The sequence below is a fragment of the Vulpes vulpes genome, chromosome 4 (assembly GCF_048418805.1).
Source record: "Vulpes vulpes isolate BD-2025 chromosome 4, VulVul3, whole genome shotgun sequence".
Lineage (NCBI taxonomy): Eukaryota > Metazoa > Chordata > Mammalia > Carnivora > Canidae > Vulpes > Vulpes vulpes.
Genome location: NC_132783.1, coordinates 81,919,761 through 81,934,852, shown reverse-complemented (window position 1 = coordinate 81,934,852; position 15,092 = coordinate 81,919,761). Strand labels below are relative to the sequence as shown.

The following is a 15,092-nucleotide window of genomic DNA, read 5'->3' as shown; positions in this document are numbered from 1 at the left end:
GAGGGAGGGAGAAGGCAGGGTTAGAGAGAGGTGCTCCCATGTCCTGAGTCCTGGGCCCTGGGCCCTAATCTGGGCTGGGCTTCTAAATGGCTGTGTGATCTTGAACAAGTCCCTAGACACCTCTGAGGCCATTTCTTCAAATGTAAGGAGAAAACAAAGGTTGGGGTTTTCAAACTCATACCTTAATTTGCTACGGGCTGCCACATCACCAGAATTGGTGTCTCTGGAAAATGTCCTTCAGGGGAGCACTGTTCATGGGGGTAGACTTGTATATACCACAGAGCCACCATTCTATGGGGCATGAACCCAGGGCCATGGTCCTTCTTGCCCGTCCAGTGTTGTCCCTTGTTTGGAGACATCCCAACCACCCCATTCCAACCCCAAGTCCAGATGCAAGCATTGATGGACTGAGGGACACCATTTAGGCAGCATGATGCTACTTTGGGGTCAGAATGGGGCCTCAGAGGAAGGCCCCTAAAAGATGATGAGCCAGCCTCCTCCCTCAGGGTCTGCCCGCCAGGAAAGAACTGGGACAGGGGCATGGCCGGGTCATATACCTCTCTGTCCAGCGGCTGCCGCAGCCACACCACACCTGTGTCGGGCTCCACGGCAAAGAAGCGGGAAGCCTCCTCCCCAGACACGCCGAACACCAGGGGGTCATTGTCCATGTCTCGGGCCAGCAACTGGGTCACAGAGGAACCTGGAATAGCCACAGGAGAGATCAGAGAGTGACAGTTGGAGTGGGTCCCTTCCTCGGCACCTTGCTCGGGAGTCCCAGCCCACACACTGCCGGCAGGTCACTGACCCAGGCTCTTTGCCCCCACCCTGACCACGTGTCACAGTGTGTTACGTGCCTGTCACAGAGAACCATGGCTCATCGTATTTTTATGTGGGTAATGAAGAGCTGTGGCCTTTGCCTAGCCCCTTTTTTCTTGATTTTACTTTTTTTTAAAAAAAGGTTTTATTTATTTATTCATGAGAGATACAGAGAGAGAGAGAGAGAGGCAGAGACACAGGCAGAGGGAGAAGCAGGCTCCTCGCAGGGAGCCTGATCTGGGACTGGATCCCTGGATCCCAGGATCATACCCTGAGCCAAAGGCAGACACTCAACCACTGAGACACCTAGGCGTCCCCCACTTTTTCCTGATTTTAAATTTGGAGATTCCCTGCTCCTAGTGGCTCTGATGAGGGCAGGCCCCTTCAGTTCTTCTGCTCCGGATGGGCACATCCCTCTCAGCCTTAGCCAATCAGAGCATTCCATCTCCCTGGTCACAATGACTAGCTCGGGGATGAGCATGTGACCCAAACGAGCCAGTCAAAGCCGACCCTGGGACTTGTGCTGGAATGACCGGGAAAGAGAAGCCCTCTTCCACTGGCCTTGCTACCTTGGCCCCGCTGGCAGCCATCTCTGGCACCACACAGGAAGAATTTGCCTGAGAATGAGGCCAACAGGAGGAAAATAGAGCCAAATGGTGCACAGAGAGACTCCTGAAGGTTTGAGGGTGTGCAGCCAGCGGTGCCTGATTTTAGCTCCAACCTCCGGGCTTCTCAGCTACAGGAGCTAATATGTCTGCCTCTTCTTTTTTTTTTTTTTTTTGGCCTGAGTCAGTCAGTTGAGTTGGATTTCTGCCTTTTGCAAATGGAAGCATTCATTCTAATTCACAAAAAATTACAATACTTGACATTTGCCCAACAGTGGCGAGGGGCTGGCCTTGTGCTGAGTGCAGGAGTACACAGAGGTTATAGGAAGATGTGGCCCAGCCTCCAGAAAATGGAGGCCAGGACTGGGTGCAAGGTATAGTTTCTGTTCACAAGAAGAGGACTGAGGTGTCCTTGTTCCCCAGGAAACACAGCCCTGGTCAGAGGCGCCCCCAGGATGCCTGGCCTACAGTCCTGCCTAGGAAGCCCTAGCATATATAGGGCATCTTCCCCGGGGGATCACAGCCCTCCCTAAGTAGCGTTCAGGCAGGGTAACCAACCCCCTGGTTTATCTGGGACTGAGGAATGACACATACTAAAACCGGGAGGTCCCAGACAACTGGACAGGCTGGCCACCTTAGCTGCAGGAGGTCCTCGAACCTCTGGAAATCGTGCAAAATGTCATGAACGTACAGTATCACTTTCTGCAGAGAGGGGCTATAGTCTTTGTCTGATTCTCAAAGGGGTGGTTAGATTAGATTCATGGCCTTGGGCAAGTCACTTCTTTTAAAGCCTCAGTTTACCCCATAAGATGGAACAGACACTCTTTCTTCCCCAAATATAGCTTGTGTTTACTCAATAGCTCTGATGATCAAGCTAAGTAAGATAGGATTCCAAACTCTGGGACTGTTCTCTAGAAAACACTACTGAGCTTTTCTAAGTGATACAAGGAGAGCGAATATTTTTGAGTGCTAGCCACACTCTAGACACTGGGCTAGGGGGTTTCTATGTATTGTCTGATTCAATCCTGACCATTGTTCTACCCATTTACCAGATAAGGCAACAAAGAGTGATTAAGTAATTAACCATGGCCACACGGTTAGTAAAAGGCAGAGCTGGAATTCAGATCCCAGGCATTCTGGGTCTACAGCCCTTGTTGGTTTCCACAACCTTACACATCTCAATACTTGGTAAGTGAACTCAAGATTCAGGACTTCTAGGGACATGACCCTATCAGACCCTAACAAGAAGCCTAACACTTAGAAAAGAAATATTCTGGGCAATGACTGAGCTCTGAGGATAAGCCAGACAGTGCTAGCTAGGCTCATTCACCCGGATTCTCTCATTAAGTCCTCCCAGCAACTCAGTTGGTGGCCATTCTTCTACCCATTTTACAGATTAGGAAGTTGAGGATCAGAGAGGCAATGCATCCTTTCCAAGGTCACACAGCAGAACAGGATATAGAAGCACCTAAGGTGATGAGAGGAGGTGAAAAGCAGGAGGAAGAAAAGAAAAATCATGAAACAGAGTCGGAACCACCTCGGAGATCCTCTGGGGAGTACAACCTTCCCATTTTTAAAGATGGAGAAGCTGAAGGCACCTCACTAGTTGCCCAAAGTGCAATGGTGGGGGACAGAGTCGGCAGCTAGAACCCACATTACTGGATTCCCAGTGCAGGGCTCCTTCTGGATGAGGAAGGAGGAAGAGGTATGTGAAGTCATAGGTCAACCAAGCACATCTACTCAAAGCATGATGTCGTTCAATGGCAAGCAATTGTTCTATATGAAAATAAATGGGAATATTCTGGAGCACAACGTAACTATTTTTGAAGACCAAACCTAAAGCCGTAAAAGAATTTCCAGTCTCCCCCTGACTTCCAGGGATATGCATTTTGTTTCCCTTATGCTCAGATTTGCTTTAGCGGCCAAGTTTGAGGAGCGCTGAGCTCCTTCCTAATGCCTTGGGGAGATTCCATATGAGAAAGCCTGAGGCCCAGAGCAGTCCTGCCTGCCCACAGTCAACAAACAGTCCATGGAGGCCCCCTGGAGTGGACGCTTCACCTGCCAACCACCGTCAGGGCCCAGCCTCTCCGCTGGCTGATGGGATTCTGGAAAAGACCACACTGGCCCTCCAGCCAAGGTCACACGACTCGGCCCGATATCCTAAATGGCTTTCTTAGGCCCGATGTTCAGGCCCTTCCAAGAAGGGGGGCACTGGGCAGGACATGGATGGGGCCCATCAGCTGCTGTCACCCACCCTATAATTTCCTGGACTTTTATCCATTTTCCCCTCAATTATGTGCTGCTCAAAATGGTCCTTTTCGGCTTCCTCACGGGCTCTTGCCTGCTTACGCCTTCTTTGTGTCCCAGGTAATTGCTAGTGACCTTTTCTAAGTGTACTAATTAAAGGTGCCGATTTAATATTATATTTAAGACAAGACGCCCCGCAATTTTCCAGCTGGGCACAAACTCCCCCGCCCAGGGCTGTTCTGCTACTTTGCAGAAGCTGGGCCTCGCTTGGCTTCCCCTTGGACACAGGGCTCATTTCTCCACCAGGAAGGCTCCCAGAAACCTCTGTTTGCACCATTCACACAGGAACGAGGCCAATGTGTGGGGCTCAATTCCAACCCGGTGGTTCTAGGAGCCGCCACTCAGGAGAACCATCCCTGGCTGTGGGGCCCTGGGGTACACATACCGCGCTCTGTGTTTGTTTCCCATCTGAGAAACAGGTAATACGCGCTGCGACTCAGGCTGTGGAATAGTACCTGGAGTTTTATTGTGTTTTGTTCTAAAATTGTGATGAAATATATATAATACAAAAATGCATCATTTTAACCATTTTGACATGTGCAATTCAGTCATACTAGGTACATTCACCACGTGGTACAACCCTCACCACAATCTGCTTCCAGAATATTTTCATCACCCCAAATGATACCTACGTCCACTAAGCAATCACTCCCCATTCCTCCCTGCCCCTGCCCTGGCAATCAAGAAGCCATTGTCCATCTCCATGAATTTGCCTGTTCTGGACATTTCATATAAATAAAATTATATGAGGGGTAGTCTTTGTGTCTGGCTTCTTTCACTCAGAATTAAGTCTTCGAAGTTCATCCATGTCGTAACATGTATTAGTATGCAATCCCTTCCTACGGCTGAGTAACACTCCATTGTATGGAGAGACCACATTTGTGTATCCATTCGTCTGTTGATGGACTTTTGGGTTGTTTCCCCCTTCTGGCTATTGTGAATCGTGCTGCTATGAACATTTGGGGGCAGGAACTAGGAACGAGGGGTGGGGAATTGCTGGGTCCTGTGATAATTCTACATTCAAGCTATGAAGGAGCCACCAAATTGTTTTCCCCAGCACCTGCACCATTTATATTCCCACCAGCAGTGGAGGAGGCCCGGAGCTCTTTCCAGTGGTAGGAAGGATACCCAATGATTGATCGGGGCCGGATGGTGGAGAGATGGGAGCAGGGCAGCCCTCCATTCCAGATGCTACTGGTACCCTACCCGTCAGGCCTCACACATCCCGCCATCACACACATCAGCTCGATCTCCAAGTGCCAGCCTGGGTTGAGCTGGATTTCTGAGGGACACACTGGACAGGCTGGAAGTGCCAGGGGATTAAGAACCCCCGCAAAAGTGCTCAAAGAATGACTCATGCAAAGTGGCTGATAAAGACTTAGCAGATTACTGCTCCAGCTCCCTCACCTCTTGGGGTGGCTGATGCAGAGGCGTGTTGTACGTTGGCTCTTGGGGATCCTTGCTGGGACTCACCCCCAGCAGCCCATGGGGAGGACGTGGTTGGTCATGCACCTTCTCCTCCCTGCCTCACCTCCTCATTCCTCACCTGTGTTTCCTGGGACCCCCTTTCCAACAAATGATTTGCACTCGAACCCCCATCACAAGGCCTGCTTTGGGGGGAACCCACAGAAGATACACCCTAAAATTGTGGCATCAGAATCACCCAGGAAGTAACAGTATAGATTCACAGGCCCTGCTGACTCAGCTGGCCCTGGGGTTGGGGGAGCCTAGAGTGTGAACTTTTACGCGGCAGCCCCACTCTCCCTACAAGAGACCCTATTGCACAGCCAGGTTGGGAAGTCCTGTGACTGGTTTATAGCAGGGTGATCTTCAAATATTTAACAATGGGCATAGTACAGGCATCAACCAATCAGAAAGGATGCTGGCCATAAACAACCGGACCGGTGAGTACTGCCTGTAAGTCAGCCTGGTTTATGGCTCACATTTTAGATGCAGAGAAAAGCTCCTCTGGTCCCAAGATGATTTAAAGGCTCAGTCTTAGGGATCTTGGCTCAATCAGTGCTGCAGGAGGACTCTCTGTTCTTGGTCTCCCCCCTGCCCTCACAAGGAAGGACAGCTCAGCAAGGCTAGCACCCTCCACTCTGTGCCAGCTCAACCCAAACAGGGGCCCAGCCTCTCCTCGTGGGTAGAAAGTAGAACTGGAAAGAGTGCAAGGCACCATACATCCATGTCCACAGCAGCCTCATTCACAACAGCCAAAAAGTGGAAGCAACTCACATCGATGGAAGAATGAGTGAACAAAATGCCATCCATACATATAATGGGATATTATCCAGCCTTAAAAAAGGTCGGGAACTCCGACACATGCTGCAACATGATGAACCCTGAGGACACTGTGCTGAGTGAAACATGCCAGTCACAAACGGACAAACACTGTATGACTCCCCTTATGTGAGATACCGGGTGAGTCAAATTCACAGAGACCAAAAGGAGAAGGGTGGGTGCTAGGGGCTGGGGAGGAGGGAGGAATGGGAAGTTATTGTTTAATGGGTATAAAGCTTCAGATTAGCAAGGGGGAAAGAGTTCTGGAGATCTGTTGCATGACAACATGAGTGCACTGAACACTCTCCTGAACTATACATTAAAAAAATGATCAAGTTGGTAAACTTTTGTTATGTGTATTTTAACACAATTAAAGAATTTTAAACCTGGGACATATGTGTGGCTCAGCAGTTGAGTGCCTACCTTCGGCTCAGGGCATGATCCTAGGTGCAGGGATCGAGTCCCACATCGAGCTCCCTGCATGGAGCCTGCTTCTCCCTCTGCTTATGTCTCTGCCTCTCTCTCTGTGTCTCTCATGAGTAATAAATAAATAAATAAATAAATAAATAAATAAATAAATTTAAAACCCAAACTTAAATCAGATTCTGTCCAAGGCCCTGGCTATCTGGTCTGAGGCAGCACCTGTCACGGCAGCTCGCACAGGCTCCTGGGCTCACCCCTCCCAGACCTGGACCTTCTTTCTGCTTCTGAACAGTCTGTGGCTGCCCCAGGGTCTCAGCCCTGGTTGTGCCTTCTGCTGGGAATGTCCCTACCCTGCCAGCTTCCTCACTCTTCACCTCTCAGCCCAAGAGTTACCTTCTCAGAGAGGCCTCCCCAATACTTGATCATACAGAGACAGTCTATCTAAAGAGATGCCCCATCACCCCCATGTCTCTGCATCCCTTCCCCTGAGCTGTGACTGTCTCCTGACTTACAGGCTGCCTGCCATGCAAGCACCCCATGTCAGCTCCATGGGGACCACAGCCTGGCCTGTCAGGTTCCCTGCTGAACCCCTAAACCTAACACAGGGGCCAGCATCCCAGGGGTGCTTGATGAAGAGCCGCTGGGCAAACAAATGAGTCCCACAGACTATCTAGAAGCGCTAGGTGATACCAGATTCCAAAGTCATGTAGATCTGTGAGCTACAACGAGGGCAGAGAGTATAGCCAGGTAATTCCTAATTATGTATACTAATGGACAGGAAAAAGCATGGCTAATCAAAACCTAATAATGGCCAAACCAGTAGTGCTTGCTTTTGGGTGCAGACAGAATCATAGTTGGGGACTGGATGGGGGTCTACTCTCTCAGGAACTAGCCCTGTACCCCATTGTTGGGCAATGTATCCCAACCTTGGGCCATGAACTCTATCCTATGGCCCTATATCCCATCCTGGAGTAATATCCTCCATCCTGGGGTATTACACCCTATCCTGAGGGCCATCTACCCCATCCCAGGCCATGGACCCTGAACTGGGGGCCATCTACCCCATCCCAGGCCATGGACCCTATCCTGGGGGCCATCTATCCCATGCCAGGCCATGGACCCTATCCTGGGAGCCATCTACCCCATCCCAGGCCATGGACCCTATCTTGGGGGCCATCTACCCGATCCCAGGCTATGGATCCTATCCTGGGGGCCATCTACCCCACCCCAAGCCACGGACCCTATCCTGGGGGCCATCTACCCCATCCCAGGCCAAGGACCCTGAACTGGGGGCCATCTACCCCATCCCAGGCCATGGACCCTATCCTGGGAGCCATCTACCCCATCCCAGGTCTTAGACCCTATCCTGGGGGCCATCTACCCCATCCCAGGCCATGGACCCTATCCTGGGGGCCATCTACCCCATCTCAGGCCATGGACCCTATCCTGGGGGCCATCTACCCCATCCTGTGCCACGGACCCTGTCCCGAGGGTTATGTACCACCCTTGAGGCCAGGTACCCCATCCTGAGCAGCATATCCCATTCTGGGTGCCATGTACCCCATCTTGGGGCAGCATACCCCATCCTGCAGTCCAGGGGCCCTGGTTGGGATGGGGGATCCACTCAGTAGGCTACAAATGCCCTTGAGAGGCGCAGGGCTGGTGACACATCTCTGTGGTGGCCTCAGTCCCTCAGCAGCAGGCCCCGACCGTCTTCTAGGCAAAGGGCGAACAATCACAGCTTTCCCTGCAGCCCTGCTGGGCCCACGCTGATCGCCGAGATGACTGCTATTACTATTATTGTTGTTATTTGCGCGGAGGGGTGAGGGCCGGGATTGGCATGTCACGCACCCCCGGAGAGCTGGGAGTTTTGGCCGAGAGACAAGGGGTGGGCCGGGAACTCAGGCAGGGCAGTGGCAGCTGCAAGGCTTTTTATTTATTCTGGATGGGGGAAGGTGAAAGCTGTCTGCTCCCCCCCAAACACAGAGAGGGAGCTGCAGAGGGGCCGAGAACACACTGCGCTTCCTCCTGGCAGCAGCGTCTTCCTACAGCCAACCTCTGACTGCAATCCTCCCGCTCAGCGGCCTCCCCTCATGCCCACAGGACTCAACCCTGCGACACCCCTCCCAACCTGCACTGCCCCCCCACCCTCTGGGTGGGGGGGTCCCATTCCCACAGGGTCCCTAGGCCCAGCCCACCAGCTTCCCACCCTCAAGCATGCCCTGGCTCTGCACATTCCCACGCGTGTGCTCCTGTGGCTTCTCCTCCCCTGGCCTCCCTGCCCCAGCCGCCTGTAAGGGCATGCCTCAAATGCCACCCTGGTCACAAAGTTGTCTCCCCTCTGAGCAGCCTGAGCCACTGTTTGCACCTCCGGGCAGCACAGAGAGGCCATCTGCCCTTGAAGACAGAGGCTGATGTCCTGGGACATGCTTTCAAACCTCCTCCCACCCCGCGTGAGGAACTGTGGCTCCCCTCCGGGGCCCAGGGGCTAGCCAGTGCCTTCCCTCGCAGACACCACGCTAATCAATCACAGCTCCCTCCTCTGCTGAGTCTACATCCAACTTCAGAATCCTTCACAACACTGGAGCTAGCCGCAGCCCCTGCTGGCCAACCTTAGAAGGGATGTGAGAGCAAGCCTATAAGGACTGGACATCAGCCCTGACCTATGTCCCTTCCCATCCAGGGGCCAAGGATCTCAGGGCAGTTGGAAGGTGGGGAACCAGACTGGGAGCCTACGGGGGAACTCAGAAGCAAGGGCTAGTCACGGCTGAAGGAGAACCTCACAGACAAAGCCCTGCATCATGCAGAAGAAGCAGCGGTCCTGGTCGGGAGGTGACGGCTTGGGACATGGGGGTTGTGGAGTGCATGGACAGTGGCTGTGTCAAGGAGCAGCAGAAAGAGGCCTCGGGCTCCAGGTTACAGGCCTTGGGTTATGACAGGGTCTTTCTGACAGTAACCACTGCCCGGTCCCCACCGCCACAGAGCCTGCCCCACAAGCCCCATGCCCACCATTCTCCTGGTCTGGAGGGGCCTAGCTGCATTGGTCTTGGTCTCCGCCAGAGCCAGGGGCTCCTGCCCTCCCCCTCTCCCCTGGGATGAGCCCCCCAGAGCCGGGGCTGGCCTTGGAGCCTGCAATCTCATTTGTCTCTCCTCCGGGATCAGACAGGCCGGTTAAGTGCCTTGATTCCTACGGATAATCTCATTTGTCTTAGGTTCACCCTCCCCATTCTCCTGCCTTCAACCAGGCTCCTTCCTCCTAATCCCCCCCAGGGGCCTGAACTTGGTTTGACCTCAGAGGAGCTGATCTTTGTTTTGGGTTTTCTGGTGGTTGCCCTAGGCGGATTTATCTGCCTGGGGGAAGTCAGGGTGGAGGTGTGATGTGGACCCCTCTCTCCTGAGAGGCAGGTGGCCCTCAGCCTTCCTGCACTGACCAAGGTCCTCACTCTCTTCAGAAAACCCTAGCTCTGGATCAAGGGAACTGTCTCTCTCTCCAGAAGCCCTGGGCCATCTGCGTGTCCTCTCTCCCCTGCAGCTCGGCCCACTCAGAGTAGATGGCAGGAACCGTCTGAGGGAAAGAAACCAGCATTCATTAAGCGTCCACTGTTTGCCTGGCACCATGCTCAGTGGTTTGCACTCATTCTCACTATCACCTATTTCTCACCATGACCCCACCGAGAGGGGTTAGCATCCCCACTATGCAGACAAGAAAGGTAAGGCTCAGAGGAGTAAAGTGACCAACCCCAGGTCACAGCTAGGAGGTGGCGGAGGAGGATTTGAACTCAAGTTGGTCTGACTTAGAATTCAGGTTCCCTCTACCACCCTCTCAGCTTTTAACACAAGCCTTTTTCCCCAAACCCTAATCTGAGCAGCTAAACACTGCTTCGCCTCACCCCACAGAGACTGACCCCCAGGGAGACCCCCAGACCCTCTCCATGTTTTAGGCTCCTTCACATTTTAGGCTGCCCTGGACCGCCTGGGTTTACTCGGCTGGGCTGAAGGTGAGTACCCCTGAGGCAGAGACTGTGGGACCCCCCCACCATCACCCTGGCTTTCCACAGCCCACCTTCACAAGCCAACAAGATGGTGATTCCCTCCTGAATGTCTGAGAAGAGGTGGCTGGCTCACCTGGGTACACAGGTGTCTGATGGCCAAGGGGACGGGCTAATTCAGCAGAGAAGGAGACGTTACACAGAGCAGGATGATATAAACCAGAGGTTTTGGTGGCAGGGAAGAGGAGGAGCTACATGTTATTGCTATTTTAAAGTAATAAAGCATAAGAGGTTAGGTTGGACATTAAATATTTGAGGGACCCAGTCCAGAGTCTCAGAAGCTCAGAGCTGTTCCACTTCTGGCACAACAGAGCAAATAAGATCATCATCGCAAGGACTGCCAGGCCCAGCAGCAGACAACAACGTGCTCTAAGCCTCTATAACCTTATGAGTCACATGGAGAGGTTAGGTTACTTGCCTAAAGTCACACAGCTAGCCCATGACAGAACTCGGATTGTTCAGTGACCTATCTGACCCCTACGATGCCATTACAGTCCTTCCTGAATTCATTCAACAAACACTGCCTGAGCACCTGCTCTGTCCTAGGCCCCGCTTTAGGCCCTGATGATACAACAATGAACAAAACGGAAGTCCTTGCGCACGTGGAGCTGACATTCCAGTGGGCACACCTACATCCCCATTATGCCACATGCTTTTCCTGGCTGCTCTCAGGCATTCTGGGGAAGCATGAGCCTGTGCAGGGCCAGTCCCCAGGTCATGGTTCCATGAGCATTGTACAGGGAAGGGTCTTGAGGCTGCATGGGATCAGCAGGAAAAAACACCATGATCCATTAGACACCTGCTGTGAGCAGGGGACAGGGGACAAGGGTAGCCATACCGTGCCAAACTCACACTCTTGATGAGGCTGACAGACTCATCTTACAAAGGAGAAGGCAGGGCTGGGCAGCTCTGTGATGAGTTCACGGGTGCCCAGAGAACAGCTGTAGTAGGCAGAGCTGAGACTTGGATCAGCCTTGGGCTCCCGGTACTCCTTCCAGCACATCACATTAAAGTCCCATCTTGTTAAAATACCTTTAAGACCACGGTCCCGTTTGCCACATCACATACAAGGCATTGTGGAAGAGAGGAGAGCGCACACACCCTTGGCCCCGGCTGGCAAGGCTCCCCAAACTGGTGGAGACACCCAGGGAACCAGGCTGACCTGTCCCAGGTGGTCTGGATACCCTTTTCTTCACAGGAATGGCAGCCTGAACAAGAAATAACCATGAATCAAGAGGTTCCAGAATGCTGTTTGACCTTCCTAAGTCCTTGCTGCAGCTCCCAGACCCAGGGGGGCTGAAGTCCTGTCACAGGGGCCCTGAGAGCCGAGTGGTAGTTACTAGATTTAATAACAGTGATAATAGTGGGGTGGGTATTTTTTTTCCCTTCTCCTGAAACTTTTCAATTCATTGAACTGTTCAATTAACTTTACAAAAGGAAATGTGGAAAAATGTCGGCAAATTGAACTTGACATTATCATTAAAATAAACAGAGCACTGCAGGCCTTTAAAGGCTCACAAAGAGATTATCCAAACACTTGCAGGCACGTGCTGACTCCTTCCAGCTCACAGGGACCCTAGCCCTCCCTCCTGCCCAAGCTTGTGCCCTGCTCAACAGTCACATTCACATTCCCCCAGCTCTCAATGAGGCCCTGCTAATATTACCCGTCATCACCCCCACCCCCACTGTGAATGTGAAGGACGGAGGCCAGGCTCTGCTAACCAGCTGGCATCCCCAGCGAGTCCTTTTCCTCTCTGGCCAAAGATGGAATATTTTAGTCCAGTGTGTCTCAGGCCTGGCTGCACATCAGATTCCAGGTCCTAGTCATCTAAAATTCTTTTCAAAGCGAATTTGGACTTTAAGGTCCGACTTCAGAATCCCAATCCCTCCTGTGCCCCCACCCCTTAGCCAGAGCCTAAGGCCCAGGGGCTGCTTCTCTTCACCTTTGGGTAGCAGGAAAGAATACTACTAAGAAAGGTGTCACCGGGAAGCAGGTGAGAAAGACACCCTTCCCCTCACCCCTGCTCTCTCCACTTCCCACTGTGCAGGAGGCCAGAAAAGTCCCTCCAGAAATCACTTCCTCTTTGAGGAGACTCATAATTACCCACAATGATCACAGCACCATTCATTTTGCCCTAAAATTAATACATCACGTTGAGAATGATATCGTACTAATTTATCACAAGATTTATGAAACTTGCACTTTTTCTAATGAGATTTATGCAAATGCCGCTCTTGACACTGTTTGTGTTTTAAAAAGTTTTGACAGGGAAGTGGGGGTCCAGCCCAGCTGGCAGAGGCCCTGCCCCCACTCAGAGCCTGAGGAGAGTGGCTCCATAGTGATTCCTGCCCTTGGAGGGTCCCATGGGAGCAAACCCCTTGGCCTTTCCACTGGGCTCATCCCTCAGTCCCATTTCTCTCCAGATACACCCTTACTCATCTGGAGCCAGCCCTCCCAGCAGGTGTACCTGCTGCCTTGGGAGGAGGGGCCACTACAGGTGGTGAGCAAGGGTCCTCTCACCCAATCAGAGGCCTTCCAGACCCTCAGTCTCTGAGAACAATCACAGGTGACAGCATCCCACTAGCCAGGGCACAAGACAAGAGACACACACAGGAAGCAAAATGTAAGATGGCACTCACTCGCAGGTGCTGGCCCCATACTTGTATGTGTCTCAGAGTGTCCCCTAAAATGTTGTGGCATGGGGGCCTCACCTGCCTCACCCTAATACCTGCCTTGCCGCTAGCTACCATTTACTGAGCACAACTGTATGACAGGTACTTTGTTAAGCACTTCACACATACAATCTTATTTGTTATTTACCACAAACTCGTGAAAAAAGTATTTCCCACACTTAAATGAGGAGACTGAGTCTCAAAGAAATTTAGTAATTTGGCCAAGATCACACAGCTTAGGAAGAGGTGGAGTCAGAATTCAAATCCAGGCCCATCTGACCCTGAAGACCTTTTTCTCCAGTACTGAGAGTCCAGTACTGAAGTCCCCAAACAGTCACAGGGGACTTCCCTCTTCTGGGGGTTTAGTAACACCAAATATCCAAGAGTCATATCCCACATATTCCATTATCCAGAACACAGATGAAAACCAGGAAATTAGCCCCAAAGGTCTTTGAGCAGCTAAAAGTCATAGCACAAAATCCATACACTAAATTCCAAGCCCATAATGAAAAAGAGATAAGGTCAGGTCCTCACTCTGAGCCTGTTTACTCTCACTTTACATACAATTATAATTAGATTGATTCTGATTTTTCGGTTCATAGAAATGTCAAGCAGAGACGTGAACAATAATAAAAAGCAATAAACAATAACTTCTGCTGTTCCCAAAAGGAAAAGATCAAAGCTCTCTGAAAAGTGATAACTTAAAATAATCTGAGTCCTTCCACTAGCTCCTGTCCACGACAATGTATCATCAGAGAGTGCTATCCATCCTGAGGTGTTGTTCAATGATGTGCCAAGAAAGTGCTAAATGCTGAGTCATTCCTATGTAAGAAGGCAGGTACATATATAATAGATCTCATGAAAAATCCATGCAAGTCATTCTAATTTAAAAAAGATTTTATGCTTAAAGGAATGATCCCCAAAGTGTATTTCACGAATCATTAATTCCCTGCGATGCTAATGGGTATTCCATGAAAATGTACTCCTTGGTCAAAGAGGTCTAGGGAATACTATCTTAAAGAAATGTAAACAAGGTTCCTTCCTGCAGGACTTCAAGAGTCTTTCTTACATTAATGTGCATTCTGAAACTCCACAGGTGGTAAAGAAGATACAGCTTTCCCCAGATTTATTTGGCCAAGAAACCCTTTCTTCCAAAAGCATCTCAAAGGATATATGTGGTTCAGGAAATAATTGGGGAAACACTGGGCCAGCAATTTTTCTGGTTATCTTTATTTGAGACATATCTTTGTGGGGTGGGGGTGGATGGGTGGATGGGTGGATGGGTGAAGAGATGGATAAACTGATGAATGGATATATGGATGGATGAACAGAAGGAAGGAATGATGGCTGGGTGGGTGGGTGGGTAGATGGGTGGGTAGAGAGATAGATAATTTGATGGATGGATATATGGATGGATGGACAGACAGAAGGAATAATGGCAGGGTGAACAAAGAACAATCAGTAAAGGAACAACTAAATGAATAAGCTGTTTTCATCCAAGGAGCATATGCAAATCTCTGTCATGGAGGGGAACACATGGGTATAAAACCTGGGATTACTCCTCCAGATGAATTGGCCCATTTCCCTACCAGGTTATAAGTCACTGCTTCATGAGGAGGGAAATTGGGCCTCTGAGGAGGACATCAAGTGAGCTGTTTTTCACTGAAGCCAAATCCTAAGCATCCAACACCTTGAGCTAATGATAATAATAACTCTGAACATGTGTATGATGCCCAATACTTAAAAGTGCTTTCCTGGCCATTCATTCCAGGTCCTCTGCCACCATGCCCCCTAGGCAGTGGGGTGGCCAGTGACTATGGCTATACACTCTCTTCCTGAAGGAACTACAGTTCAGTACCATTAAGTAAGAAGTCCAGAGTCATCCAGGGTGGGCTCCTGGAATTGGAGTCAGGCCCAAGTCCCACTTCTGGACCCA

General features: G+C 51.0%; 1 protein-coding gene across 1 annotated transcript in view; it reads right to left on the bottom strand.

Moving 5' to 3' along the window:
* The window catches only part of LOC140598427 (cadherin-23-like), a 311,068-nt gene that overhangs the window by 189,955 nt on the left and 106,021 nt on the right, over positions 1-15,092 (bottom strand). Inside the window, exon 4 of the mRNA XM_072754990.1 lies at positions 558-700. Within this exon, the coding sequence (XP_072611091.1) occupies positions 558-700 (143 nt within the window). The remainder of the gene's footprint in view (positions 1-557; positions 701-15,092) is intronic.